This window comes from Entelurus aequoreus, linkage group LG27, assembly GCF_033978785.1.
Source record: "Entelurus aequoreus isolate RoL-2023_Sb linkage group LG27, RoL_Eaeq_v1.1, whole genome shotgun sequence".
Classification (NCBI taxonomy): Eukaryota; Metazoa; Chordata; class Actinopteri; order Syngnathiformes; family Syngnathidae; genus Entelurus; species Entelurus aequoreus.
The window spans coordinates 7,451,663-7,478,886 of record NC_084757.1 but is presented as its reverse complement, the minus strand read 5'-3'; the positions used below and the strand labels follow the sequence as shown (position 1 = coordinate 7,478,886).

At 43.7% G+C, this 27,224-nt stretch overlaps 1 protein-coding gene across 1 annotated transcript in view; it reads left to right on the top strand.

The window, feature by feature from the left end:
• LOC133644089 (FRAS1-related extracellular matrix protein 1-like) overlaps positions 1 to 27,224 on the top strand; it is a 63,280-nt gene that overhangs the window by 22,077 nt on the left and 13,979 nt on the right. Inside the window, 7 exon segments of the mRNA XM_062038412.1 lie at positions 15,456 to 15,564; positions 15,649 to 15,780; positions 17,483 to 17,827; positions 19,132 to 19,274; positions 19,353 to 19,549; positions 19,630 to 19,720; positions 19,796 to 19,963. Coding sequence (XP_061894396.1) covers positions 15,456 to 15,564; positions 15,649 to 15,780; positions 17,483 to 17,827; positions 19,132 to 19,274; positions 19,353 to 19,549; positions 19,630 to 19,720; positions 19,796 to 19,963 — 1,185 coding nt within the window.

Here is a 27,224-nt window from a genome sequence, read left to right as displayed (position 1 = left end):
GGCCCCCCGTCTAAAATGACTTTGACTTAATAGATCATTACTGTCTCCATGTGGCCCCCCGTCTAAAATGACTTTGACTTAATAGATCATTATTGTCTCCGTGTGGCCCCCCGTCTAAAATGACTTTGACTTAATAGATCATTATTGTCTCCGTGTGGCCCCCCGTCTAAAATGACTTTGACTTAATAGATCATTATTGTGTCCGTGTGGCCCCCCGTCTAAAATGACTTTGACTTAATAGATCATTATTGTGTCCGTGTGGCCCCCCGTCTAAAATGACTTTGACTTAATAGATCATTATTGTGTCCGTGTGGCCCCCCGTCTAAAATGACTTTGACTTAATAGATCATTATTGTCTCCATGTGGCCCCCCGTCTAAAATGACTTTGACTTAATAGATCATTATTGTCTCCGTGTGGCCCCCCGTCTAAAATGACTTTGACTTAATAGATCATTATTGTCTCCGTGTGGCCCCCCGTCTAAAATGACTTTGACTTAATAGATCATTATTGTCTCCATGTGGCCCCCCGTCTAAAATGACTTTGACTTAATACATCATTATTGTCTCCGTGTGGCCCCCCGTCTAAAATGACTTTGACTTAATAGATCATTATTGTCTCCGTGTGGCCCCCCGTCTAAAATGACTTTGACTTAATAGATCATTATTGTGTCCGTGTGGCCCCCCGTCTAAAATGACTTTAACTTAATAGATCATTATTGTGTCCGTGTGGCCCCCCGTCTAAAATGACTTTGACTTAATAGATCATTATTGTCTCCGTGTGGCCCCCCGTCTAAAATGACTTTGACTTAATAGATCATTATTGTCTCCATGTGGCCCCCCGTCTAAAATGACTTTGACTTAATAGATCATTATTGTGTCCGTGTGCCCCCCGTCTAAAATGACTTTGACTTAATAGATCATTATTGTCTCCGTGTGGCCCCCCGTCTAAAATGACTTTGACTTAATAGATCATTATTGTCTCCGTGTGCCCCCCGTCTAAAATGACTTTGACTTAATAGATCATTATTGTCTCCGTGTGGCCCCCCGTCTAAAATGACTTTGACTTAATAGATCATTATTGTCTCCGTGTGGCCCCCCGTCTAAAATGACTTTGACTTAATAGATCATTATTGTCTCCGTGTGGCCCCCCGTCTAAAATGACTTTGACTTAATAGATCATTATTGTGTCCGTGTGGCCCCCCGTCTAAAATGACTTTGACTTAATAGATCATTATTGTCTCCGTGTGGCCCCCCGTCTAAAATGACTTTGACTTAATAGATCATTATTGTCTCCGTGTGGCCCCCCGTCTAAAATGACTTTGACTTAATAGATCATTATTGTGTCCGTGTGGCCCCCCGTCTAAAACGACTTTGACTTAATAGATCATTATTGTGTCCGTGTGGCCCCCCGTCTAAAACGACTTTGACTTAATAGATCATTATTGTGTCCGTGTGGCCCCCCGTCTAAAACGACTTTGACTTAATAGATCATTATTGTGTCCGTGTGGCCCCCCGTCTAAAATGACTTTGACTTAATAGATCATTACTGTCTCCGTGTGGCGCCCCGTCTAAAATGGCTTTGACTTAATAGATCATTATTGTCTCCGTGTGGCCCCCCGTCTAAAATGACTTTGACTTAATAGATCATTATTGTCTCCATGTGGCCCCCCGTCTAAAATGACTTTGACTTAATAGATCATTATTGTCTCCGTGTGGCCCCCCGTCTAAAATGACTTTGACTTAATAGATCATTACTGTCTCCGTGTGGCCCCCGTCTAAAATGACTTTGACTTAATAGATCATTATTGTCTCCGTGTGGCCCCCCGTCTAAAATGACTTTGACTTAATAGATCATTATTGTCTCCGTGTGGCCCCCCGTCTAAAATGACTTTGACTTAATAGATCATTATTGTGTCCGTGTGGCCCCCCGTCTAAAATGACTTTGACTTAATAGATCATTATTGTGTCCGTGTGGCCCCCCGTCTAAAATGACTTTGACTTAATAGATCATTATTGTCTCCGTGTGGCCCCCCGTCTAAAATGACTTTGACTTAATAGATCATTATTGTCTCCGTGTGGCCCCCCGTCTAAAATGACTTTGACTTAATAGATCATTATTGTGTCCGTGTGGCCCCCCGTCTAAAATGACTTTGACTTAATAGATCATTATTGTGTCCGTGTGGCCCCCCGTCTAAAATGACTTTGACTTAATAGATCATTATTGTCTCCATGTGGCCCCCCGTCTAAAATGACTTTGACTTAATAGATCATTATTGTCTCCATGTGGCCCCCCGTCTAAAATGAGTTTGACTTAATAGATCATTACTGTCTCCATGTGGCCCCCCGTCTAAAATGGCTTTGACTTAATAGATCATTATTGTCTCCGTGTGGCCCCCCGTCTAAAATGACTTTGACTTAATAGATCATTATTGTCTCCGTGTGGCCCCCCGTCTAAAATGGCTTTGACTTAATAGATCATTATTGTGTCCGTGTGGCCCCCCGTCTAAAATGACTTTGACTTAATAGATCATTATTGTGTCCGTGTGGCCCCCCGTCTAAAATGACTTTGACTTAATAGATCATTATTGTCTCCGTGTGGCCCCCCGTCTAAAATGACTTTGACTTAATAGATCATTATTGTGTCCGTGTGGCCCCCCGTCTAAAATGACTTTGACTTAATAGATCATTATTGTGTCCGTGTGGCCCCCCGTCTAAAATGACTTTGACTTAATAGATCATTATTGTGTCCGTGTGGCCCCCCGTCTAAAATGACTTTGACTTAATAGATCATTATTGTCTCCATGTGTCCCCCCGTCTAAAATGACTTTGACTTAATAGATCATTATTGTCTCCATGTGGCCCCCCGTCTAAAATGGCTTTGACTTAATAGATCATTATTGTCTCCGTGTGACCCCCCGTCTAAAATGACTTTGACTTAATAGATCATTATTGTGTCCGTGTGGCCCCCCGTCTAAAATGACTTTGACTTAATAGATCATTATTGTGTCCGTGTGGCCCCCCGTCTAAAATGACTTTGACTTAATAGATCATTATTGTCTCCGTGTGGCCCCCCGTCTAAAATGACTTTGACTTAATAGATCATTATTGTCTCCATGTGGCCCCCCGTCTAAAATGACTTTGACTTAATAGATCATTATTGTCTCCATGTGGCCCCCCGTCTAAAATGACTTTGACTTGATAGATCATTATTGTCTCCATGTGGCCCCCCGTCTAAAATGACTTTGACTTAATAGATCATTATTGTGTCCGTGTGGCCCCCCGTCTAAAATGGCTTTGACTTAATAGATCATTATTGTCTCCATGTGGCCCCCCGTCTAAAATGGCTTTGACTTAATAGATCATTATTGTCTCCATGTGGCCCCCCGTCTAAAATGACTTTGACTTGATAGATCATTATTGTGTCCATGTGGCCCCCCGTCTAAAATGACTTTGACTTAATAGATCATTATTGTGTCCGTGTGGCCCCCCGTCTAAAATGACTTTGACTTAATAGAACATTATTGTCTCCGTGTGGCCCCCCGTCTAAAATGGCTTTGACTTAATAGATCATTATTGTGTCCGTGTGGCCCCCCGTCTAAAATGAGTTTGACTTAATAGATCATTACTGTCTCCGTGTGGCCCCCCGTCTAAAATGGCTTTGACTTAATAGATCATTATTGTCTCCGTGTGGCCCCCGTCTAAAATGGCTTTGACTTAATAGATCATTATTGTCTCCGTGTGGCCCCCCGTCTAAAAAGACTTTGACTTAATAGATCATTATTGTGTCCGTGTGGCCCCCCGTCTAAAATGACTTTGACTTAATAGATCATTACTGTCTCCGTGTGGCCCCCCGTCTAAAATGGCTTTGACTTAATAGATCATTATTGTCTCCGTGTGGCCCCCGTCTAAAATGACTTTGACTTAATAGATCATTATTGTCTCCGTGTGGCCCCCCGTCTAAAATGACTTTGACTTAATAGATCATTATTGTGTCCGTGTGGCCCCCCGTCTAAAATGACTTTGACTTAATAGATCATTATTGTGTCTGTGTGGCCCCCCGTCTAAAATGACTTTGACTTAATAGATCATTATTGTCTCCATGTGGCCCCCCGTCTAAAATGACTTTGACTTAATAGATCATTATTGTCTCCATGTGGCCCCCCGTCTAAAATGACTTTGACTTAATAGATCATTATTGTCTCCATGTGGCCCCCCGTCTAAAATGACTTTGACTTGATAGATCATTATTGTGTCCATGTGGCCCCCCGTCTAAAATGACTTTGACTTAATAGATCATTATTGTGTCCGTGTGGCCCCCCGTCTAAAATGGCTTTGACTTGATAGATCATTATTGTCTCCATGTGGCCCCCCGTCTAAAATGACTTTGACTTAATAGATCATTATTGTGTCCGTGTGGCCCCCCGTCTAAAATGGCTTTGACTTAATAGATCATTATTGTCTCCATGTGGCCCCCCGTCTAAAATGGCTTTGACTTAATAGATCATTATTGTCTCCGTGTGGCCCCCCGTCTAAAATGACTTTGACTTAATAGATCATTATTGTGTCCGTGTGGCCCCCCGTCTAAAATGACTTTGACTTAATAGATCATTATTGTCTCCATGTGGCCCCCCGTCTAAAATGACTTTGACTTAATAGATCATTATTGTCTCCATGTGGCCCCCCGTCTAAAATGACTTTGACTTAATAGATCATTATTGTCTCCGTGTGGCCCCCCGTCTAAAATGGCTTTGACTTAATAGATCATTATTGTCTCCGTGTGGCCCCCCTTCTAAAATGAGTTTGACTTAATAGATCATTACTGTCTCCATGTGGCCCCCGTCTAAAATGGCTTTGACTTAATAGATCATTATTGTCTCCGTGTGGCCCCCGTCTAAAATGGCTTTGACTTAATAGATCATTATTGTCTCCGTGTGGCCCCCCGTCTAAAATGACTTTGACTTAATAGATCATTATTGTCTCCATGTGGCCCCCCGTCTAAAATGACTTTGACTTAATAGATCATTATTGTCTCCATGTGGCCCCCCGTCTAAAATTACTTTGACTTAATAGATCATTACTGTCTCCATGTGGCCCCCCGTCTAAAATGGCTTCGACTTAATAGATCATTATTGTCTCCGTGTGGCCCCCCGTCTAAAAGGGCTTTGACTTAATAGATCATTATTGTCTCCGTGTGGCCCCCCGTCTAAAATGACTTTGACTTAATAGATCATTATTGTCTCCGTGTGGCCCCCCGTCTAAAATGACTTTGACTTAATAGATCATTATTGTGTCCGTGTGGCCCCCCGTTTAAAATGACTTTGACTTAATAGATCATTATTGTCTCCGTGTGGCCCCCCGTCTAAAATGACTTTGACTTAATAGATCATTATTGTGTCCGTGTGGCCCCCCGTCTAAAATGACTTTGACTTAATAGATCATTATTGTGTCCGTGTGGCCCCCCGTCTAAAATGACTTTGACTTAATAGATCATTACTGTCTCCGTGTGGCCCCCCGTTTAAAATGACTTTGACTTAATAGATCATTATTGTCTCCGTGTGGCCCCCCGTCTAAAATGACTTTGACTTAATAGATCATTACTGTCTCCGTGTGGCGCCCCGTCTAAAATGACTTTGACTTAATAGATCATTATTGTGTCCGTGTGGCGCCCCGTCTAAAATGACTTTGACTTAATAGATCATTATTGTCTCCGTGTGGCCCCCCGTCTAAAATGACTTTGACTTAATAGATCATTATTGTGTCCGTGTGGCCCCCCGTCTAAAACGACTTTGACTTAATAGATCATTATTGTGTCCGTGTGGCCCCCCGTCTAAAACGACTTTGACTTAATAGATCATTATTGTGTCCGTGTGGCCCCCCGTCTAAAATGACTTTGACTTAATAGATCATTATTGTGTCCGTGTGGCCCCCCGTCTAAAATGGCTTTGACTTAATAGATCATTATTGTCTCCATGTGGCCCCCCGTCTAAAATGACTTTGACTTAATAGATCATTATTGTGTCCGTGTGGCCCCCCGTCTAAAATGACTTTGACTTAATAGATCATTATTGTCTCCGTGTGGCCCCCCGTCTAAAATGACTTTGACTTAATAGATCATTACTGTGTCCGTGTGGCCCCCCGTCTAAAATGACTTTGACTTAATAGATCATTATTGTCTCCGTGTGGCCCCCCGTCTAAAATGACTTTGACTTAATAGATCATTATTGTGTCCGTGTGGCCCCCCGTCTAAAATGACTTTGACTTAATAGATCATTATTGTCTCCATGTGGCCCCCCGTCTAAAATGACTTTGACTTAATAGATCATTATTGTGTCCGTGTGGCCCCCCGTCTAAAATGGCTTTGACTTAATAGATCATTATTGTGTCCGTGTGGCCCCCCGTCTAAAATGGCTTTGACTTAATAGATCATTATTGTGTCCGTGTGGCCCCCCGTCTAAAATGGCTTTGACTTAATAGATCATTATTGTGTCCGTGTGGCCCCCCGTCTAAAATGGCTTTGACTTAATAGATCATTATTGTGTCCGTGTGGCCCCCCGTCTAAAATGGCTTTGACTTAATAGATCATTATTGTGTCCGTGTGGCCCCCCGTCTAAAATGACTTTGACTTAATAGATCAATATTGTGTCCGTGTGGCCCCCCGTCTAAAATGGCTTTGACTTAATATATCATTATTGTGTCCGTGTGGCCCCCCGTCTAAAATGACTTTGACTTAATAGATCATTATTGTGTCCGTGTGGCCCCCCGTCTAAAATGGCTTTGACTTAATAGATCATTATTGTGTCCGTGTGGCCCCCCGTCTAAAATGGCTTTGACTTAATAGATCATTATTGTGTCCGTGTGGCCCCCCGTCTAAAATGACTTTGACTTAATAGATCATTATTGTGTCCGTGTGGCCCCCCGTCTAAAATGGCTTTGACTTAATAGATCATTATTGTGTCCGTGTGGCCCCCCGTCTAAAATGGCTTTGACTTAATAGATCATTATTGTGTCCGTGTGGCCCCCCGTCTAAAATGGCTTTGACTTAATAGATCATTATTGTCTCCGTGTGGCCCCCCGTCTAAAATGGCTTTGACTTAATAGATCATTATTGTGTCCGTGTGGCCCCCGTCTAAAATGGCTTTGACTTAATAGATCATTATTGTGTCCGTGTGGCCCCCCGTCTAAAATGGCTTTGACTTAATAGATCATTATTGTGTCCGTGTGGCCCCCCGTCTAAAATGACTTTGACTTAATAGATCATTACTGTGTCCGTGTGGCCCCCCGTCTAAAATGACTTTGACTTAATAGATCATTATTGTGTCCGTGTGGCCCCCCGTCTAAAATGACTTTGACTTAATAGTTAATTATTGTCTCGGTGTGGCCCCCCGTCTAAAATGACTTTGACTTAATAGATCATTATTGTCTCGGTGTGGCCCCCCGTCTAAAATGGCTTTGACTTAATAGATCATTATTGTGTCCGTGTGGCCCCCCGTCTAAAATGGCTTTGACTTAATAGATCATTATTGTGTCCGTGTGGCCCCCCGTCTAAAATGACTTTGACTTAATAGATCATTATTGTGTCCGTGTGGCCCCCCGTCTAAAATGGCTTTGACTTAATAGATCATTACTGTGTCCGTGTGGCCCCCCGTCTAAAATGGCTTTGACTTAATAGATCATTATTGTGTCCGTGTGGCCCCCCGTCTAAAATGGCTTTGACTTAATAGATCATTATTGTGTCCGTGTGGCCCCCCGTCTAAAATGGCTTTGACTTAATAGATCATTATTGTGTCCGTGTGGCCCCCCGTCTAAAATGGCTTTGACTTAATAGATCATTATTGTGTCCGTGTGGCCCCCCGTCTAAAATGGCTTTGACTTAATAGATCATTTTTGTGTCCGTGTGGCCCCCCGTCTAAAATGGCTTTGACTTAATAGATCATTATTGTCTCCGTGTGGCCCCCCGTCTAAAATGACTTTGACTTAATAGATCATTATTGTGTCCGTGTGGCCCCCCGTCTAAAATGACTTTGACTTAATAGATCATTATTGTGTCCGTGTGGCCCCCCGTCTAAAATGACTTTGACTTAATAGATCATTATTGTGTCCGTGTGGCCCCCCGTCTAAAATGGCTTTGACTTAATAGATCATTATTGTGTCCGTGTGGCCCCCCGTCTAAAATGGCTTTGACTTAATAGATCATTATTGTGTCCGTGTGGCCCCCCGTCTAAAATGGCTTTGACTTAATAGATCATTATTGTCTCCGTGTGGCCCCCCGTCTAAAATGGCTTTGACTTAATAGATCATTATTGTGTCCGTGTGGCCCCCGTCTAAAATGGCTTTGACTTAATAGATCATTATTGTGTCCGTGTGGCCCCCCGTCTAAAATGGCTTTGACTTAATAGATCATTATTGTGTCCGTGTGGCCCCCCGTCTAAAATGACTTTGACTTAATAGATCATTACTGTGTCCGTGTGGCCCCCCGTCTAAAATGACTTTGACTTAATAGATCATTATTGTGTCCGTGTGGCCCCCCGTCTAAAATGACTTTGACTTAATAGTTAATTATTGTCTCGGTGTGGCCCCCCGTCTAAAATGACTTTGACTTAATAGATCATTATTGTCTCCGTGTGGCCCCCCGTCTAAAATGGCTTTGACTTAATAGATCATTATTGTGTCCGTGTGGCCACCCGTCTAAAATGGCTTTGACTTAATAGATCATTATTGTGTCCGTGTGGCCCCCCGTCTAAAATGACTTTGACTTAATAGATCATTATTGTGTCCGTGTGGCCCCCCGTCTAAAATGGCTTTGACTTAATAGATCATTACTGTGTCCGTGTGGCCCCCCGTCTAAAATGGCTTTGACTTAATAGATCATTATTGTGTCCGTGTGGCCCCCCGTCTAAAATGGCTTTGACTTAATAGATCATTATTGTGTCCGTGTGGCCCCCCGTCTAAAATGGCTTTGACTTAATAGATCATTTTTGTGTCCGTGTGGCCCCCCGTCTAAAATGGCTTTGACTTAATAGATCATTATTGTCTCCGTGTGGCCCCCCGTCTAAAATGACTTTGACTTAATAGATCATTATTGTGTCCGTGTGGCCCCCCGTCTAAAATGACTTTGACTTAATAGATCATTATTGTGTCCGTGTGGCCCCCCGTCTAAAATGACTTTGACTTAATAGATCATTATTGTGTCCGTGTGGCCCCCCGTCTAAAATGGCTTTGACTTAATAGATCATTATTGTGTCCGTGTGGCCCCCCGTCTAAAATGGCTTTGACTTAATAGATCATTATTGTGTCCGTGTGGCCCCCCGTCTAAAATGGCTTTGACTTAATAGATCATTATTGTCTCCGTGTGGCCCCCCGTCTAAAATGGCTTTGACTTAATAGATCATTATTGTGTCCGTGTGGCCCCCGTCTAAAATGGCTTTGACTTAATAGATCATTATTGTGTCCGTGTGGCCCCCCGTCTAAAATGGCTTTGACTTAATAGATCATTATTGTGTCCGTGTGGCCCCCCGTCTAAAATGACTTTGACTTAATAGATCATTACTGTGTCCGTGTGGCCCCCCGTCTAAAATGACTTTGACTTAATAGATCATTATTGTGTCCGTGTGGCCCCCCGTCTAAAATGACTTTGACTTAATAGTTAATTATTGTCTCGGTGTGGCCCCCCGTCTAAAATGACTTTGACTTAATAGATCATTATTGTCTCCGTGTGGCCCCCCGTCTAAAATGGCTTTGACTTAATAGATCATTATTGTGTCCGTGTGGCCACCCGTCTAAAATGGCTTTGACTTAATAGATCATTATTGTGTCCGTGTGGCCCCCCGTCTAAAATGACTTTGACTTAATAGATCATTATTGTGTCCGTGTGGCCCCCCGTCTAAAATGGCTTTGACTTAATAGATCATTACTGTGTCCGTGTGGCCCCCCGTCTAAAATGGCTTTGACTTAATAGATCATTATTGTGTCCGTGTGGCCCCCCGTCTAAAATGGCTTTGACTTAATAGATCATTATTGTGTCCGTGTGGCCCCCCGTCTAAAATGGCTTTGACTTAATAGATCATTTTTGTGTCCGTGTGGCCCCCCGTCTAAAATGGCTTTGACTTAATAGATCATTATTGTCTCCGTGTGGCCCCCCGTCTAAAATGACTTTGACTTAATAGATCATTATTGTGTCCGTGTGGCCCCCCGTCTAAAATGACTTTGACTTAATAGATCATTATTGTGTCCGTGTGGCCCCCCGTCTAAAATGACTTTGACTTAATAGATCATTATTGTGTCCGTGTGGCCCCCCGTCTAAAATGGCTTTGACTTAATAGATCATTATTGTGTCCGTGTGGCCCCCCGTCTAAAATGACTTCGACAGCCCTGCATTAGTCCAAAGATGTTGACACGCACAAAGACAAAATATTCTCTCCTTTCTCACAGCCATTGGTGCCTAATTGTGGCAGTTTGCACAAACATGCAAAATAAAGATGGCTGCAGAACAAGTTCAGGCCTGATAAATCCTGATTCTATCTGCATTATATATCCACCTAGTATTGGTACATTCTATCATCCACCTAGTATTGGTACATTCTATCATCCACCTAGTATTGGTACATTCTATCATCCACCTAGTATTGGTACATTCTATCATCCACCTAGTATTGGTACATTCTGCATCCAACTAGTATTGGTACCTTCTGCATCCACCTAGTATTGGTACATTCTATCATCCACCTAGTATTGGTACATTCTGCATCCAACTAGTATTGGTACCTTCTGCATCCACCTAGTATTGGTACATTCTATCATCCACCTAGTATTGGTACATTCTGCATCCACCTAGTATTGGTACATTCTATCATCCACCTAGTATTGGTACATTCTATCATCCACCTAGTATTGGTACATTCCATCATCCACCTAGTATTGGTACATTCTATCATCCACCTAGTATTGGTACATTCTATCATCCACCTAGTATTGGTACATTCTATCATCCACCTAATATTGGTACATTCTATCATCCACCTAGTATTGGTACATTCTATCATCCACCTAGTATTGGTACATTCTATCATCCACCTAGTATTGGTACATTCTATCATCCACCTAGTATTGGTACATTCTATCATCCACCTAGTATTGGTACATTCTGCATCCAACTAGTATTGGTACCTTCTATCATCCACCTAGTATTGGTACATTCTATCATCCACCTAGTATTGGTACATTCTATCATCCACCTAGTATTGGTACATTCTATCATCCACCTAGTATTGGTACATTCTATCATCCACCTAGTATTGGTACATTCTGCATCCAACTAGTATTGGTACCTTCTATCATCCACCTAGTATTGGTACATTCTATCATCCACCTAGTATTGGTACATTCTATCATCCACCTAGTATTGGTACATTGTATCATCCACCTAGTATTGGTACATTCTATCATCCACCTAGTATTGGTACATTTTATCATCCACCTAGTATTGGTACATTCTATCATCCACCTAGTATTGGTACATTCTATCATCCACCTAGTCTTGGTACATTCTATCATCCACCTAGTATTGGTACATTCTATCATCCACCTAGTATTGGTACATTCTATCATCCACCTAATATTGGTACATTCTATCATCCACCTAGTATTGGTACATTCTATCATCCACCTAGTATTGGTACATTCTATCATCCACCTAGTATTGGTACATTCTATCATCCACCTAGTATTGGTACATTCTATCATCCACCTAGTATTGGTACCTTCTATCATCCACCTAGTATTGGTACATTCTATCATCCACCTAGTCTTGGTACATTCTATCATCCACCTAGTATTGGTACATTCTATCATCCACCTAATATTGGTACATTCTATCATCCACCTAGTATTGGTACATTCCATCATCCACCTAGTATTGGTACATTCTATCATCCACCTAGTATTGGTACATTTTATCATCCACCTAGTATTGGTACATTCTATCATCCACCTAGTATTGGTACATTCTATCATCCACCTAGTATTGGTACATTCTATCATCCACCTAGTATTGGTACATTTTATCATCCACCTAGTATTGGTACATTGTATCATCCACCTAGTATTGGTACATTCTATCATCCACCTAGTATTGGTACATTCTGCATCCACCTAGTATTGGTACATTTTATCATCCACCTAGTATTGGTACATTCTATCATCCACCTAGTATTGGTACATTCTATCATCCACCTAGTATTGGTACATTCTGCATCCACCTAGTATTGGTACATTCTATCATCCACCTAGTATTGGTACATTCTATCATCCACCTAGTATTGGTACATTCCATCATCCACCTAGTATTGGTACATTCTATCATCCACCTAGTATTGGTACATTCTATCATCCACCTAGTATTGGTACATTCTATCATCCACCTAGTATTGGTACATTCTATCATCCACCTAGTATTGGTACATTCTGCATCCAACTAGTATTGGTACCTTCTATCATCCACCTAGTATTGGTACATTCTATCATCCACCTAGTCTTGGTACATTCTATCATCCACCTAGTATTGGTACATTCTATCATCCACCTAATATTGGTACATTCTATCATCCACCTAGTATTGGTACATTCCATCATCCACCTAGTATTGGTACATTCTATCATCCACCTAGTATTGGTACATTTTATCATCCACCTAGTATTGGTACATTCTATCATCCACCTAGTATTGGTACATTCTATCATCCACCTAGTATTGGTACATTCTATCATCCACCTAGTATTGGTACATTTTATCATCCACCTAGTATTGGTACATTGTATCATCCACCTAGTATTGGTACATTCTATCATCCACCTAGTATTGGTACATTCTGCATCCACCTAGTATTGGTACATTTTATCATCCACCTAGTATTGGTACATTCTATCATCCACCTAGTATTGGTACATTCTATCATCCACCTAGTATTGGTACATTCTGCATCCACCTAGTATTGGTACATTCTATCATCCACCTAGTATTGGTACATTCTATCATCCACCTAGTATTGGTACATTCCATCATCCACCTAGTATTGGTACATTCTATCATCCACCTAGTATTGGTACATTCTATCATCCACCTAGTATTGGTACATTCTATCATCCACCTAGTATTGGTACATTCTATCATCCACCTAGTATTGGTACATTCTGCATCCAACTAGTATTGGTACCTTCTATCATCCACCTAGTATTGGTACATTCTATCATCCACCTAGTCTTGGTACATTCTATCATCCACCTAGTATTGGTACATTCTATCATCCACCTAATATTGGTACATTCTATCATCCACCTAGTATTGGTACATTCCATCATCCACCTAGTATTGGTACATTCTATCATCCACCTAGTATTGGTACATTTTATCATCCACCTAGTATTGGTACATTCTATCATCCACCTAGTATTGGTACATTCTATCATCCACCTAGTATTGGTACATTCTATCATCCACCTAGTATTGGTACATTTTATCATCCACCTAGTATTGGTACATTGTATCATCCACCTAGTATTGGTACATTCTATCATCCACCTAATATTGGTACATTCTGCATCCACCTAGTATTGGTACATTTTATCATCCACCTAGTATTGGTACATTCTATCATCCACCTAGTATTGGTACATTCTATCATCCACCTAGTATTGGTACATTCTGCATCCACCTAGTATTGGTACATTCTATCATCCACCTAGTATTGGTACATTCTATCATCCACCTAGTATTGGTACATTCCATCATCCACCTAGTATTGGTACATTCTATCATCCACCTAGTATTGGTACATTCTATCATCCACCTAGTATTGGTACATTCTATCATCCACCTAGTATTGGTACATTCTATCATCCACCTAGTATTGGTACATTCTGCATCCAACTAGTATTGGTACCTTGTATCATCCACCTAGTATTGGTACATTCTATCATCCACCTAGTCTTGGTACATTCTATCATCCACCTAGTATTGGTACATTCTATCATCCACCTAATATTGGTACATTCTATCATCCACCTAGTATTGGTACATTCCATCATCCACCTAGTATTGGTACATTCTATCATCCACCTAGTATTGGTACATTTTATCATCCACCTAGTATTGGTACATTCTATCATCCACCTAGTATTGGTACATTCTATCATCCACCTAGTATTGGTACATTCTATCATCCACCTAGTATTGGTACATTTTATCATCCACCTAGTATTGGTACATTCTATCATCCACCTAGTATTGGTACATTCTGCATCCACCTAGTATTGGTACATTCTATCATCCACCTAGTATTGGTACATTCTATCATCCACCTAGTATTGGTACATTCTATCATCCACCTAGTATTGGTACATTCTATCATCCACCTAGTATTGGTACATTCTATCATCCACCTAGTATTGGTACATTTTATCATCCACCTAGTATTGGTACATTCTATCATCCACCTAGTATTGGTACATTCTATCATCCACCTAGTATTGGTACATTCTGCATCCACCTAGTATTGGTACATTTTATCATCCACCTAGTATTGGTACATTCTATCATCCACCTAGTATTGGTACATTCTGCATCCACCTAGTATTGGTACATTCTATCATCCACCTAGTATTGGTACATTCTGCATCCACCTAGTATTGGTACATTCTGCATCCACCTAGTATCGGTACATTCTATCATCCACCTAGTATTGGTACATTCTATCATCCACCTAGTATTGGTACATTCTATCATCCACCTAGTATTGGTACATTTTATCATCCACCTAGTATTGGTACATTCTATCATCCACCTAGTATTGGTACATTCTATCATCCACCTAGTATTGGTACATTCTGCATCCACCTAGTATTGGTACATTCTATCATCCACCTAGTATTGGTACATTCTGCATCCAACTAGTATTGGTACATTCTATCATCCACCTAGTATTGGTACATTCTGCATCCACCTAGTATTGGTACATTCTATCATCCACCTAGTTGGTACATTCTATCATCCACCTAGTATTGGTACATTCTATCATCCACCTAGTATTGGTACATTTTATCATCCACCTAGTATTGGTACATTCTATCATCCACCTAGTATTGGTACATTTTATCATCCACCTAGTATTGGTACATTCTATCATCCACCTAGTATTGGTACATTCTGCATCCACCTAGTATTGGTACATTCTATCATCCACCTAGTATTGGTACATTCTATCATCCACCTAGTATTGGTACATTCTGCATCCACCTAGTATTGGTACATTCTATCATCCACCTAGTATTGGTACATTCTATCATCCACCTAGTATTGGTACATTCTGCATCCACATGAACACAGACCTGATAACTAGATTACGCTCTCCTGTGCACATGTTTTACAATACATTTAAACGTGTCTCACCTGTGTCCTGTTTCAGGTGGAGTTCCGGGCCTTGGATGGTTACTACGCATGCAGCCCAGCCATCGTGGTCCACGTCTCCATCAGGGTGGCGGAGACAAACGCACCCCGAGTGTCGTGGAACACGGGTATGTGCATACCGTATGTGCAGACATCAACACAGAACAAAAGAAGTAGGATTATTGGTGGTGATGCTGCCTGTGGCCGCTCAGGTCTTGACCTACTGGAGGGTCAGGCCCGACCAATCACGTGGGAGCAGCTGCAGATCGTGGACAACGACAACATCCATGCGGTCTTCCTGGTGGCCGTGGACGGACCTCTTCATGGACGTCTCAGCGTGAGAGGTCAGAAGATTTTATTTAGATGAGCTCAACTTGTTTGTGTAGACGTGTCCTGGAGGCGGCCAGGAGGCAGGGACCTATAGAGGGACCTATAGAGGGACCTACAGAGGGACCTATAGAGGGACCTATAGAGGGACCTACAGAGGGACCTACAGAGGGACTTATAGAGGGACCTACAGAGGGACCTACAGAGGGACCTACAGAGGGACTTATAGAGGGACCTATAGAGGGACCTACAGAGGGACCTACAGAGGGACCTACAGAGGGACCTACAGAGGGACTTATAGAGGGACCTATAGAGGGACCTACATAGGGACCTATAGAGGGACCTACAGAGGGACCTACAGAGGGACCTATAGAGGGACCTATAGAGGGACCTACAGAGGGACCTACAGAGGGACCTACAGAGGGACCTATAGAGGGACCTACAGAGGGACCTATAGAGGGACCTTTAGAGGGACCTACAGAGGGACCTATAGAGGGACCTACAGAGGGACCTATAGAGGGACCTACAGAGGGACCTACAGAGGGACCTATAGAGGGACCTACAGAGGGACCTATAGAGGGACCTTTAGAGGGACCTACAGAGGGACCTATAGAGGGACCTACAGAGGGACCTATAGAGGGACCTATAGAGGGACCTATAGAGGGACCTACAGAGGGACCTACAGAGGGACCTATAGAGGGACCTACAGAGGGACCTATAGAGGGACCTTTAGAGGGACCTACAGCCATGTGCAAAGGGAGAAGGGTCTGGAGTTGAAATGCTTCTATTGGACGCCGCATGAGTCTCCATGTTGACATGTGCTATTATTCTGAAAGGTCAACAAAAAACTTTGATTCCAACTTTTGTCTTCCTGTTCATCCTGCCTGTGAGGACCGCCGCATCCCAGAGGGGTTGTTGAGGGTACGGCTGACCCCTGTGCAGCAACTGTGGGGGCGAGGACGAGGACGGCGCAGCGCGGGGACTCGTCCAACGCCTTCAGCCAAATGGATGTGTGCCTGTCGCCCCTCCCATCCCCCACGGTCCTCCATGGGCCGGGTGCCCAACGCCACCTTTGGGCCCAATTATCAACGTCTCTCCGTCACTTGGACCGTCGCTAATGAGTTTGGGGCTGGCGACTGCTCGTCTCTCAAGCTGTCACGTGACCTTGGCCTTCTGTCTCCCTGGCATGCGCACGCACACAGGAAGACTCAACTCCCCTTCCTGGCACGCGGGCGGCCACCGGGACGGACGCCATGTTTTGGTGTTGACAGCAGCGCGGGCCTTCAGGCGCCAAGAGAAGCGTGTTACTTCCAGGCAGCGATAGCGCACGTGTCGCAGTCGCTAATTGAATCAAAGTGCGAAAAGCAGACGCCACAACAACACATGGTCATGTGACTGTTAGCGTTAGCATGTTGCAAGGAAGGCCAGCCAGCCAGCCAGCCGACTTACTTCTTATTCCAACTGCATGAAAACAATGACGCTATTCATCTGGTCCCGTAAGACAAATATCATAACAGCACAATTCATTTAGCTAAAAAGCGTCTCATGATGATGACATCACAACGGTAAACAAACCTTTCAGGAGTTGTTGGAAATAAAGCTTTCAATTCAATTCAATACTTAGTTAAGTTCATGTGCGAAGCAGCGCAAAGAAGAAAGACGCTCCATCCAGAGGAAACAAGGCGCTCATTTTTGATAGACGCATCTTTTTGTCTGCAGGTGGGAAGGCTTTCATGTTCCGAGTGCAGGACCTGAGGGAGGGCGTGGTGGTCTACCACCACTCGGACAGTGACACCACCCGTGACCACATCGTGTTTCGCATCAGCGACGGACGCCACAGCATCCGCCACAAGTTCCCCATCAACATACTCCCCAAAGATGACTCGCCACCCTTCCTGGTCAACAACGTGGCCTTGGAGGTCCAGGAAGGTGGCGCTGTGCGGCTGCAGGAGACCACACTGTTGGCCTCGGACCTGGACTCCAGTGATGACTACATCCTCTACCAGATAACCGCCCCTCCTCGGGCGGGGCAGCTGGTCAGAAAGACCTCCCCTCAGGGGCCAGGTGAGGGGGCGGGGCCTGTTGGCGGCATAGGGCAGTGCCATTCAATTGGGGGCCCAGGAATGACACCATACCACCATACCATACTCCATTTCAGTTCAAAACTTGTGGGACAAACATTTTTGCAGCAAATTCCTGAAACCACTAAAGTGCTACAGGAACTTAGACCGCTGCAGAGACATTGGCAGACATTTCAATCTTGCTAGCAAACAAAACACGGGGTTTACAACTGAGGAGTTCCTCAAGGCACCTCTTTAAGTCCTCCTTTTATTCGTAATGTGATTTATGTAACTCAGGTGTTGCTGTAGTTTGTTTACTTCACCAGCAGTCGTTTGTTCAATTTCTTTAGTTAGTGGTTTTAGGTCCTCTCTTTTTCATACTCTTAAAAACTGCTGTCATAGAGATGATCTTTGACTAGCTTTCCTGCAAAGGTCCTTAAAAACAGCAAGACGCTCCTGTAGCTGATGAAAGAATAGAGCAAAAATACAAAATAAGCCTAAAAGGGAAGGGGGACGTCTGGCCACCCGGTCCTTAGCTTTCTGCAAATGTGGCCCCCAAATAAGCCTAAAAGGGAAGGGGGACGTCTGGCCACCCGGTCCTTAGCTTTCTGCAAATGTGGCCCCCAAATAAGCCTAAAAGGGAAGGGGGACGTCTGGCCACCCGGTCCTTAGCTTTCTGCAAATGTGGCCCCCAAATAAGCCTAAAAGGGAAGGGGGACGTCTGGCCACCCGGTCCTTAGCTTTCTGCAAATGTGGCCCCCAAATAAGCCTAAAAGGGAAGGGGGACGTCTGGCCACCCGGTCCTTAGCTTTCTGCAAATGTGGCCCCCAAATAAGCCTAAAAGGGAAGGGGGACGTCTGGCCACCCGGTCCTTAGCTTTCTGCAAATGTGGCCCCCAAATAAGCCTAAAAGGGAAGGGGGACGTCTGGCCACCCGGTCCTTAGCTTTCTGCAAATGTGGCCCCCAAATAAGCCTAAAAGGGAAGGGGGACGTCTGGCCACCCGGTCCTTAGCTTTCTGCAAATGTGGCCCCCAAATAAGCCTAAAAAGGGAAGGGGGACATCTGGCCACCCGGTCCTTAGCTTTCTGCAAATGTGGCCCCCAAATAAGCCTAAAAGGGAAGGGGGACGTCTGGCCACCCGGTCCTTAGCTTTCTGCAAATGTGGCCCCCAAATAAGCCTAAAAGGGAAGGGGGACATCTGGCCACCCGGTCCTTAGCTTTCTGCAAATGTGGCCCCCAAAACAATTGAGTGGAATATTCCTGGCATAGAAAGACAGAAAACAGGCTAATGGTGATTTGTCCTTACAGGACTTCCTGTGGAGGGATTCCTTCAGCGAAATGTGCTCCTGGGTCAGATCTACTACCAGCACTCAGGAGAAGAACACTTTGAAGACTCCTTCGATTTCATACTGTCAGACATCCAGGAGCCACCAAACCTCTCGCACGCCTACGTGAGTCCGACCACTGCCAGCGGGCCGCTCGCTTCCTCCCTCCCAGCATGCTTTGCTCACCGTTCTGCTCGTTCCCAGACGACGGTTGTGAGTGTTTTCCCTGTGGAGGACCAGTTGCCCGTGGAGGTTTGGGGAAGCAGCCGTCGACTGACGGTGAAAGAGACGGAGGTGGTTTACATCACGCGGTCCCACCTGCACTTCAGCCACACAGAACACCCCGACACGGACCTGACTTACGTCATCACTCGGCCCTGCTTCAGCCCGCTGCATCCTGGGTAACGCCTGCTGATGTCACCGATGCCGCTAACTCTGATTCATGTTACTAACATAGCGCTAATCTGTTATCCATTTCCAGTTTGATGGACGCCGGGCGCCTCTTTTACACGGACAGCGGCACCCCGATGAGGCGCGACCCTACGGCGCCAGTATTGATGTCATTCACACAGGTTTAGAGCAATGAGTTCATCGTTTGATTCCCTGAAGATGCATGTAGACGTCAACTGTCCTCTTTGCCATCCCAGCATGCAGTGGACCACATGAAGGTAGCGTTCATGCCGCCAGTGGAGGACATCGGTCCACAGTCTCTGTTCGTCCAGTTCACCTTCTCTGTCAGTGACCATCATGGCGGCACCGTCTCCGGCCTGCATTTCAACATCACCATCATCCCCGTGGACGACCAGGCGCCAGAGGTCAGAGATCTCCATGTTATCATTTAGGTGCTGACCCTCCAGCTGGGGGATGAGCCTGGTTCCATGCACATTTCCAAACGCTTTTGGTTCCCTGCAGTTCAGTTTTCCCTCGGGAAATAGGCTAGCACCGCACATGTAAACGCGTGAAACCAACCTATGTGCGGATGAACCCTTTTGGACTGCTGGGGTACGCCTGCACACAAGCGTTTAATCACGCACGTACACACCCGACACCTATTTACTCTGACGTCGGACGGCACGTCATCACGTTTACGGCGTTACGTCGAGTGACACTTCAAAAGCGGGGCGGGGGAGACATGAGAACGAGGAAGAGGAAGAGGAAGAGGGAGAGATACAAACAAACAGCATGGCGAGCAAAAGTCAGCATTGCTGGTGTGACGAGGAGACTACGGTCTGCCTTAGCACTTACAACTTACCATGATGGCGCGTATACATGGAAGAAAGCACAGGAACGGTGACATTTATAAAAAAGTGTGTGAGGACATGCTGGCTGTGTTCGGAGACGACATACTATAAGGCAGGGGTGTCCAAACTTTTTCCACTAAGGGGCCGCACGCTGACAAATCAAAGCAAGCGGGGGCCATTTTGATATTTTTTATTTTAAAAACCAATACAATATATGTAAAAAAAAGATACATTTAGGCCTCCACTCAGGTTTGATCCCGGGGACTCCAAAAGGTATTGGTCAAAAACAATATTACAAATGTGTCATTATTTAGTATTATTATTATTATTATTATTCAAGGTTTAAATCTCTAGATCAACATTAGGTCTATCTGTCAATATAACGCTTTAAAGATTTAAGTTGTATGCCATTTTTGTCAAGGAAAACCGTGTTTTTTTTTGGAAAAAAACACAAAATATGCAATATTTTCCCCCAATAAAAATTTAAAGTGGAATATTTGAGATTATATAATAATTGGAGTCTTAAAAAGGTAAATAACTCATAACAACATTGATTTTAATTCACTATTTTTTGATCAATGACACTAAAATTATTGGGGATCCAAAAGAGTCCTGCTCAGTAAAGTTTAAAAAAATAAATCCAACATTTTTTTAAACTTTTACCACAATAGTCTCAAGATCAACTTCAGATCTATCCGTTAATTATAAGTTTTATTGTTGTTTATGTTTTTGTTTGTTCGTTTTAGGCCCTTCTTTAAAAAACTTTGTTTTTTAAATGGCAACCAAAAAATATGCAACATTTAAAAAAAATTTTTTTATCATATTTTTAGAATGTGCCGTGGGGCCGGTGAAAAATGACCTGCGGGCCGTAAATGACCTGCGGGCCGCACTTTGGACACCCCTGCTATAAGACTAATAAACAGAACAACACCAGCAGCTGAAATCCTGCTGGTGTTGTTCATTACGACCTAAAGGATGAATTATTGGGGAATAGACCGCTGACCTAAAGGATGAATTATTGGGGAATAGAGCGCTGACCTAAAGGATGAATTATTGGGGAATAGACCGCTGACCTAAAGGATGCATTATTGGGGAATAGACCGCTGACCTAAAGGATGAATTATTGGGGAATAGACCGCTGACCTAAAGGATGCATTATTGGGGAATAGACCGCTGACCTAAAGGATGAATTATTGGGGAATAGACCGCTGACCTAAAGGATGAATTATTGGGGAATAGACCGCTGACCTAAAGGATGAATTATTGGGGAATAGACCGCTGACCTAAAGGATGCATTATTGGGGAATAGACCGCTGACCTAAAGGATGAATTATTGGGGAATAGACCGCTGACCTAAAGGATGAATCATTGGGGAATAGAGCGCTGACCTAAAGGATGAATTATTGGGGAATAGACCGCTGACCTAAAGGATGAATTATTGGGGAATAGACCGCTGACCTAAAGGATGAATTATTGGGGAATAGACCGCTGACCTAAAGGATGAATTATTGGGGAATAGACCGCTGACCTAAAGGATGAATTATTGGGGAATAGACCGCTGACCTAAAGGATGAATTATTGGGGAATAGACCGCTGACCTAAAGGATGAATTATTGGGGAATAGACCGCTGACCTAAAGGATGAATTATTGGGGAATAGACCGCTGACCTAAAGGATGAATTATTGGGGAATAGACCGCTGACCTAAAGGATGCATTATTGGGGAATAGACCGCTGACCTAAAGGATGAATTATTGGGGAATAGACCGCTGACCTAAAGGATGAATCATTGGGGAATAGAGCGCTGACCTAAAGGATGAATTATTGGGGAATAGACCGCTGACCTAAAGGATGAATTATTGGGGAATAGACCGCTGACCTAAAGGATGAATTATTGGGGAATAGACCGCTGACCTAAAGGATGAATTATTGGGGAATAGACCGCTGACCTAAAGGATGAATTATTGGGGAATAGACCGCTGACCTAAAGGATGAATTATTGGGGAATAGACCGCTGACCTAAAGGATGAATTATTGGGGAATAGACCGCTGACCTAAAGGATGAATTATTGGGGAATAGACCGCTGACCTAAAGGATGAATTATTGGGGAATAGACCGCTGACCTAAAGGATGAATTATTGGGGAATAGACCGCTGACCTAAAGGATGCATTATTGGGGAATAGACCGCTGACCTAAAGGATGCATTATTGGGGAATAGACCGCTGACCTAAAGGATGCATTATTGGGGAATAGACCGCTGACCTAAAGGATGCATTATTGGGGAATAGACCGCTGACCTAAAGGATGCATTATTGGGGAATAGACCGCTGACCTAAAGGATGCATTATTGGGGAATAGACCGCTGACCTAAAGGATGCATTATTGGGGAATAGACCGCTGACCTAAAGGATGAATTATTGGGGAATAGACCGCTGACCTAAAGGATGAATTATTGGGGAATAGACCGCTGACCTAAAGGATGCATTATTGGGGAATAGAGCGCTGACCTAAAGGATGAATTATTGGGGAATAGACCGCTGACCTAAAGGATGAATTATTGGGGAATAGACCGCTGACCTAAAGGATGAATTATTGGGGAATAGACCGCTGACCTAAAGGATGAATTATTGGGGAATAGACCGCTGACCTAAAGGATGCATTATTGGGGAATAGACCGCTGACCTAAAGGATGCATTATTGGGGAATAGACCGCTGACCTAAAGGATGCATTATTGGGGAATAGAGCGCTGACCTAAAGGATGAATTATTGGGGAATAGACCGCTGACCTAAAGGATGAATTATTGGGGAATAGACCGCTGACCTAAAGGATGCATTATTGGGGAATAGAGCGCTGACCTAAAGGATGAATTATTGGGGAATAGACCGCTGACCTAAAGGATGCATTATTGGGGAATAGACCGCTGACCTAAAGGATGCATTATTGGGGAATAGACCGCTGACCTAAAGGATGCATTATTGGGGAATAGACCGCTGACCTAAAGGATGCATTATTGGGGAATAGACCGCTGACCTAAAGGATGCATTATTGGGGAATAGACCGCTGACCTAAAGTATGCATTATTGGGGAATAGACCGCTGACCTAAAGGATGAATTATTGGGGAATAGACCGCTGACCTAAAGGATGCATTATTGGGGAATAGAGCGCTGACCTAAAGGATGAATTATTGGGGAATAGACCGCTGACCTAAAGGATGCATTATTGTGGAATAGAGCGCTGACCTAAAGGATGAATTATTGGGGAATAGAGCGCTGACCTAAAGGATGCATTATTGGGGAATAGAGCGCTGACCTAAAGGATGCATTATTGGGGAATAGACCGCTGACCTAAAGTATGCATTATTGGGGAATAGACCGCTGACCTAAAGGATGCATTATTGGGGAATAGACCGCTGACCTAAAGGATGAATTATTGGGGAATAGACCGCTGACCTAAAGGATGCATTATTGGGGAATAGACCGCTGACCTAAAGGATGAATTATTGGGGAATAGACCGCTGACCTAAAGGATGAATTATTGGGGAATAGACCGCTGACCTAAAGGATGAATTATTGGGGAATAGACCGCTGACCTAAAGGATGAATTATTGGGGAATAGAGCGCTGACCTAAAGGATGAATTATTGGGGAATAGACCGCTGACCTAAAGGATGAATTATTGGGGAATAGACCGCTGACCTAAAGGATGAATTATTGGGGAATAGACCGCTGACCTAAAGGATGAATTATTGGGGAATAGACCGCTGACCTAAAGGATGAATTATTGGGGAATAGACCGCTGACCTAAAGGATGAATTATTGGGGAATAGACCGCTGACCTAAAGGATGAATTATTGGGGAATAGACCGCTGACCTAAAGGATGAATTATTGGGGAATAGACCGCTGACCTAAAGGATGCATTATTGGGGAATAGACCGCTGACCTAAAGGATGAATTATTGGGGAATAGACCGCTGACCTAAAGGATGAATTATTGGGGAATAGACCGCTGACCTAAAGGATGAATTATTGGGGAATAGACCGCTGACCTAAAGGATGAATTATTGGGGAATAGACCGCTGACCTAAAGGATGAATTATTGGGGAATAGACCGCTGACCTAAAGGATGCATTATTGGGGAATAGACCGCTGACCTAAAGGATGCATTATTGGGGAATAGACCGCTGACCTAAAGGATGCATTATTGGGGAATAGACCGCTGACCTAAAGGATGCATTATTGGGGAATAGACCGCTGACCTAAAGGATGCATTATTGGGGAATAGACCGCTGACCTAAAGGATGAATTATTGGGGAATAGACCGCTGACCTAAAGGATGAATTATTGGGGAATAGACCGCTGACCTAAAGGATGAATTATTGGGGAATAGACCGCTGACCTAAAGGATGAATTATTGGGGAATAGACCGCTGACCTAAAGGATGAATTATTGGGGAATAGACCGCTGACCTAAAGGATGCATTATTGGGGAATAGACCGCTGACCTAAAGGATGCATTATTGGGGAATAGACCGCTGACCTAAAGGATGCATTATTGGGGAATAGACCGCTGACCTAAAGGATGCATTATTGGGGAATAGACCGCTGACCTAAAGGATGCATTATTGGGGAATAGACCGCTGACCTAAAGGATGCATTATTGGGGAATAGACCGCTGACCTAAAGGATGCATTATTGGGGAATAGACCGCTGACCTAAAGGATGAATTATTGGGGAATAGACCGCTGACCTAAAGGATGAATTATTGGGGAATAGACCGCTGACCTAAAGGATGCATTATTGGGGAATAGAGCGCTGACCTAAAGGATGAATTATTGGGGAATAGACCGCTGACCTAAAGGATGAATTATTGGGGAATAGACCGCTGACCTAAAGGATGAATTATTGGGGAATAGACCGCTGACCTAAAGGATGAATTATTGGGGAATAGACCGCTGACCTAAAGGATGCATTATTGGGGAATAGACCGCTGACCTAAAGGATGCATTATTGGGGAATAGACCGCTGACCTAAAGGATGCATTATTGGGGAATAGAGCGCTGACCTAAAGGATGAATTATTGGGGAATAGACCGCTGACCTAAAGGATGAATTATTGGGGAATAGACCGCTGACCTAAAGGATGCATTATTGGGGAATAGAGCGCTGACCTAAAGGATGAATTATTGGGGAATAGACCGCTGACCTAAAGGATGCATTATTGGGGAATAGACCGCTGACCTAAAGGATGCATTATTGGGGAATAGACCGCTGACCTAAAGGATGCATTATTGGGGAATAGACCGCTGACCTAAAGGATGCATTATTGGGGAATAGACCGCTGACCTAAAGGATGCATTATTGGGGAATAGACCGCTGACCTAAAGTATGCATTATTGGGGAATAGACCGCTGACCTAAAGGATGAATTATTGGGGAATAGACCGCTGACCTAAAGGATGCATTATTGGGGAATAGAGCGCTGACCTAAAGGATGAATTATTGGGGAATAGACCGCTGACCTAAAGGATGCATTATTGTGGAATAGAGCGCTGACCTAAAGGATGAATTATTGGGGAATAGAGCGCTGACCTAAAGGATGCATTATTGGGGAATAGAGCGCTGACCTAAAGGATGCATTATTGGGGAATAGACCGCTGACCTAAAGTATGCATTATTGGGGAATAGACCGCTGACCTAAAGGATGCATTATTGGGGAATAGACCGCTGACCTAAAGGATGAATTATTGGGGAATAGACCGCTGACCTAAAGGATGCATTATTGGGGAATAGACCGCTGACCTAAAGGATGAATTATTGGGGAATAGACCGCTGACCTAAAGGATGAATTATTGGGGAATAGACCGCTGACCTAAAGGATGAATTATTGGGGAATAGACCGCTGACCTAAAGGATGAATTATTGGGGAATAGAGCGCTGACCTAAAGGATGAATTATTGGGGAATAGACCGCTGACCTAAAGGATGAATTATTGGGGAATAGACCGCTGACCTAAAGGATGAATTATTGGGGAATAGACCGCTGACCTAAAGGATGAATTATTGGGGAATAGACCGCTGACCTAAAGGATGAATTATTGGGGAATAGACCGCTGACCTAAAGGATGAATTATTGGGGAATAGACCGCTGACCTAAAGGATGAATTATTGGGGAATAGACCGCTGACCTAAAGGATGAATTATTGGGGAATAGACCGCTGACCTAAAGGATGCATTATTGGGGAATAGACCGCTGACCTAAAGGATGAATTATTGGGGAATAGACCGCTGACCTAAAGGATGAATTATTGGGGAATAGACCGCTGACCTAAAGGATGAATTATTGGGGAATAGACCGCTGACCTAAAGGATGAATTATTGGGGAATAGACCGCTGACCTAAAGGATGCATTATTGGGGAATAGACCGCTGACCTAAAGGATGCATTATTGGGGAATAGACCGCTGACCTAAAGGATGCATTATTGGGGAATAGACCGCTGACCTAAAGGATGCATTATTGGGGAATAGACCGCTGACCTAAAGGATGCATTATTGGGGAATAGACCGCTGACCTAAAGGATGCATTATTGGGGAATAGACCGCTGACCTAAAGGATGCATTATTGGGGAATAGACCGCTGACCTAAAGGATGAATTATTGGGGAATAGACCGCTGACCTAAAGGATGAATTATTGGGGAATAGACCGCTGACCTAAAGGATGCATTATTGGGGAATAGAGCGCTGACCTAAAGGATGAATTATTGGGGAATAGACCGCTGACCTAAAGGATGAATTATTGGGGAATAGACCGCTGACCTAAAGGATGAATTATTGGGGA